The 5,016-nt window shown below is 34.6% G+C and overlaps 1 protein-coding gene and 1 long non-coding RNA gene across 2 annotated transcripts in view; one reads left to right on the top strand and one right to left on the bottom strand.

Annotated features, from left to right (window-relative positions):
* Window positions 1–709: 709 nt before the first annotated feature.
* Window positions 710–899, bottom strand: LOC109587879 (uncharacterized). Its single transcript, XR_002187840.1, has 2 exons — window positions 785–899; window positions 710–739 (listed from the first exon to the last, which is right to left on the bottom strand). It is a non-coding gene; the product is annotated as an uncharacterized LOC109587879 (long non-coding RNA).
* A 1,967-nt stretch (window positions 900–2,866) lies between these two features.
* LOC109587880 (nuclear pore complex protein Nup155-like) overlaps window positions 2,867–5,016 on the top strand; it is a 2,988-nt gene continuing 838 nt past the window's right edge. Inside the window, exons 1-6 of the mRNA XM_020004101.1 lie at window positions 2,867–2,889; window positions 3,184–3,338; window positions 3,502–3,631; window positions 3,905–4,015; window positions 4,526–4,646; window positions 4,832–4,942. Of these exons, the coding sequence (XP_019859660.1) occupies window positions 3,551–3,631; window positions 3,905–4,015; window positions 4,526–4,646; window positions 4,832–4,942 (424 nt within the window). The 5' untranslated portion in view covers window positions 2,867–2,889; window positions 3,184–3,338; window positions 3,502–3,550. The remainder of the gene's footprint in view (window positions 2,890–3,183; window positions 3,339–3,501; window positions 3,632–3,904; window positions 4,016–4,525; window positions 4,647–4,831; window positions 4,943–5,016) is intronic.

The raw sequence follows: 5,016 nt of genomic DNA, 5'->3' as shown, positions 1-5,016 counted from the left end.
AATGACACTATTAATGACATTACTTTAAAATAAACTGACTAAATACATTTATTAGTATACACATATATGGAGTGACTCATTATAGTATTACCTGGTGGTATTGGTTGAGTCCTCTCTCCTTCATAAATGATTCCATTAACATTAAATGATATAGATATAGAGAACAAGTAGTTCAGATTAGGATCTAATCCTCCTATTAGACCTTCAGTAGTATCACCTGGGAATACTCTCATTCCTGTCTCTACTTGTCTCTTCTTTCTTGAGGAGCTACTGGTTGACTCATAATAGGCAGTATAATGACTAGCTCTACGGATTAAATTCCACTCAGCCCTCACTGCTGTAGAATTGATCTTTGTTATAGAAAAGGTTTCAATGAGAGCTAAAATAGAAAATACCAAATACAATGATACATTAATTTACTATTCCTTATGTAATTGCTTATGTTATTTTAATTGTTTACATATTTGAGCAGTATTATATTCTCTATCAGTCCATTCTCCTGGTCCAATACTAGTATATGCTCTCACTCCAATAGTATAACTAGTATTAGGTATCAATCCTACTATACTGTAATAAGTGTTAGTAGTGTTAGCTATATTGTATGGACCAGTACTGGTAGACTCTCTATATCTTATCTCATGTGCTGTAATGATACCATTAGGTATTGTAGGAGGATTCCATACAATATTTATTGCAGTTGGTAACTTTCCATGTCTTAAATCAGTTATCACACCAGGAACTGTGTTAAAATCATGTTAAACTGATCAATATCTCATTCACTTACTTGATTCAGCAGTTAATTGCATTTCTTGTCTAGCTGGTCCATTCATATTATAATTATAAGGTATTATACTCATAGTATAGTTAGTATATGGTATTAATCCTGTGAGATTATACATTCTGTTGTCTCCTCCAGTGATATTAACAGTATAACTAGTGTTTGAAGTGATGTTAGTGTATGTGAGGTAGTATCCAGTGATTGGTCCATTCCTTCCATTGCAAGGTACTTCATCCCATGAGACAGTCATTGACACTGGCTCTACTGATGTGAATACAATATCATCCACTGGTGCAGTAGGAGCTAGAGTGATAATAAAATGAACAAATGACTATCAATATAGCAATTATTATCTTACAAGTGGAAAGTGTTTTAGCTGAATAATTTGGAGTCAAATCAACTGTAATGTCATATACTCCAATAAGATCAAAGGCACATTGACTGTAAGGAGGTATACCAGTTGAAGTTTGTGGTGATGAAACTGATGTTTCACTATTACCAGTTTTTGATGATTCACATACTCTCCTACAATCCCGAACAATATTATAACTAATTGGTACTACAGCAGTTGGTGGACTCCATGTTAATGTAATAGAAGTACTTGTAATCAATGTAGCCATAAAATCAGTAACTACTGGAATACCTGAAGCAAAAAATTACTGACATATTTATTGATATTTTAACTCACTAAACATTAACGTAACTGAAGCATTACCACTAGGTAGAGAATCTGATCCATAAGATACTACATAGAAAGTGTAAGTTATTCCTTGAATCAATCCTGATGTTATATTGATTGTTGTGAAGCAGTAGTGCCTACACTAACAGGAGTTAAAGTTGAGAATTTACTGAAGACCTCATAACCAGTAGCTCCAGATACAGTAGACCAGGAGAGTCTTACATGAGCTAAACCAGTACTTAATCTTGTAGCAGTTAAACCAGTTGGAGTATCAGATACTGAAAATATAATTTAATGATATTAATAGTGATACTAATGACTAACCAGATATACTCAATGATGAAGTACTACTAACTGCATTAGGGTGACTATTACCAATAATAGGACCACCAGTTACTCTGGCATTAAATACAGTACACTGATAGTTACCGGCTTCTCTCAGTCTCACTGTTACTCTCACTCTTGTAACAGATCCTGATCCATTCACTATCACACGAGACAGTTCAGTAGATATTCCATTCCCATTCACTGAACAACTGACAGTAGTAGGAGGACCATCAGAGACATTGAAACTCAGACTGAAGACTGGAGGAGTAGCTAATCTACTAGTGGAGAGGAGAGAGAACTGCATAGTAGGATCAGCATCAGGACCATCTGTAAAAGAAGTACATTAATTATAGTCTATATTCATCACATACCATTGTTATTGTATACAGTATCAGTATATGCTCCAACAACTAGTGTTTGATTCACTCCATTCTCATCAGGAATGATACACTTGTATAAACCTTCATATCCTGATAGTCCACCACTTCTAGCTAATGCAATCTGACCACTGAATCTCTTACTGAACACTGGACTAGGAGCTGATGAATCATCAATAGGTCCATCAAATAAAGGTACTTCAGTTCCATTAGGATAATACCACACTCCAATATTAGTAACACCGTTAGCACTCTGACACCACAAAGCATCATTGATATCATTATCATCATTATCCTCATTTTGATCATAAAACTGGCTAGCATATATCATAGAGTAATCAGGTATTATCCTACCCTCATAAGGTAGATACAGTCGAACACCTGAATATGAGTATATACAGATCTAGAAATTACCAAAATTTATTTCTTACCATTACTGGGTAAGGTGGAAGGTGCTTGTCCAGATACAGTCATCAGTTGAACAAGCAGGAATAATAGAAAGCAAGACCTGCTTAACAATGCCATGTTTCTTTTCAATGTAGATTCTATTGTTAAGCTAACAGAATCATGTGATCTTGTATTATCAGTTGTTGGCACAAAAGTGTATTTTACTATCTATGATACACTTAGCTTAATAAAAATAATGAATAATTGTTATGAGCCACGCCCAGTCAATGAGCTACGCCAAAGATGGCTGGCAACAACAAACAATCAAGAAGCTCATTTAGGTAAGCGACTCATCCCTTAAGGCAGCCACCATCATTATCCTGACATTTAAGGGAGTACTACCATTAAACTGGGAGAGAGCTGAAATGATGATTGGCAATTCATGATAATTATTGATCTGCCCTCAATATATTTGAGGGCAGATCAATAAAATCATTAAATCATTTAAATTATTAAAATCATTAAATTACAATATCCATGTACATGCATTTGAATTCACTATAGCACATGTACATTTGCTAATAATTATTTTCCAAGTATATTTATTATATATTTTCTTTTATTTCTCTCTCCAGATCCAGTCTCCATTTGTTGAGGATTTTTTAAAGTACACTGCCACCCTCCAGCAGGACAATACTCCTCTACTGGACATTCTCTGGCGCTATTATGAACGGAATAAGAACTATATTGCAGCTGCTAGGATACTGGACCAGCTTGCCAGAAAAGAAAGGTAAAGTACATTATGTACATGTACATATATATAAGTCACCTACTACAGTTACATGTACAATGTATATTTAATTTGAATTAGTTTATATGTACATGTACATTAATCTTTGTGTTTGTGACCTCTTCTATATCTTGTTCTCTCTCTCTCCCCCTCTCTCCCTCAGTGTTGAGTTAACCCTCTCCAGGAGGCTGGAGTACATATCAAGGGCGGTGATGTATGCTAAGAGCTGTGGGTCTGTATCCAGTGTCAGTGGTGAGGGAGAGTTCCTTCATGAACTGGAAGAGAAGATGGAGGTAAGAAAGAAATAAAGAAAGATTACATGTACATATACTTTAGGGTTGGTATTATTAATTGTGTTCGTTTTTTAAAGGGGCTTAGATGTGTCATGTTAGTGAAAATATGTACATGTAGGAACTACGTCATACTGAAATTTGCATTTAATACTTTTGAGTGGAATTTTGTGTACATGCAAGTGTAAATGTACACATAGATGGAATGGATGTTTCCTAATTCTTGTATTACATGTACATGTACAGTGAGTTTTTATCTTTTTTACTGCTCCTCAGGTTGCTAGAATACAGTTGTCCATATTGCAAGGTATCCAGTCCCTCCATCACTCACAGCACACACAACAAGCTATCACTGAACTAAACTCAAAACTGATGGACGTCAGTCAGGTTAGTACATGACTACATGTACATGTATGTACACGCGTATGTACATGTAGATTAAAGTTTAGATTTTGATTATAATGTGCTCAAACTTTCTACATAGCATAAGTACATCAATATGTATCAGAAAATGTAATAAAAATCGGAGGTGATTTTTTAGCCATTTTTCGGAAAAAACCATGGGCTATAGTACAGGGATTTTTTCAGAAATTGGCCAATTTTTAAAATTGGCCATAACTCGAAAAAATTTAGTCAGAATCAGCTGAAACTTTTTACAGAGCATAAGGATATCAATGTATATCAGAAAATATAATAAAAATTGGGGGTGATTTTTTGGAAATAACCATGGGCTATAGTACAGGGATTTTTCAGAAATTGGCTCATTTTTTAAAATGGCCATAACTTTAAAATTTTTAGTCGGAATCAGTTCAAACTTTTTACACAGCATAAGAACATCAATATTTTATCAGAAAACGTAATAAAATTGCTTGATTTATAGTATTGTTCTATTTTTAGTTGTATGGTGAGTTTGCTGATCCGTACAATCTCTCAGAATGTAAGTTGTCCATTGTACATTGTGCTGGCCATTTTGATGTCACACTAATTGAATCACTGTGGAGTGAAATTATAGAACAAGGTAACAATAATATACTTTATGCATCAGTACTGTTACTGTAGTGTATTGTATGTGTTATTTCAATTGTAAAGTTATTCTTACACAAAGCCAGTAGTAAAATTAAGACCAAAATTTAGCAATTCGCCAAATTCAATTCCCTCCAAATTTCCCGCTATACGGTATAAAATACTTCACTTCTCATGCAGAGCTCCAGTCTACACTGGGCAATGATAGGGACACTAGAACGCAGAGTATGAGGGACAGGCTACTGAGACTTGGTAAACTGTATTCAAGAAATGACAGCTACTTTCCAACTGGTAAAGAAACTAAAAAACTTTTATAAATTATGCATCTGATTCTCTCTCTCTCTCTCTCTCTCTCTCTCTCTCTC

This window comes from Amphimedon queenslandica, unplaced genomic scaffold (genome assembly GCF_000090795.2).
Source record: "Amphimedon queenslandica unplaced genomic scaffold, v1.1 AMPQUscaffold_12406, whole genome shotgun sequence".
Classification (NCBI taxonomy): Eukaryota; Metazoa; Porifera; class Demospongiae; order Haplosclerida; family Niphatidae; genus Amphimedon; species Amphimedon queenslandica.
The sequence above is the reverse complement of the archived record's forward strand: the minus strand, read 5'-3'. Positions and strand labels throughout refer to the sequence as shown.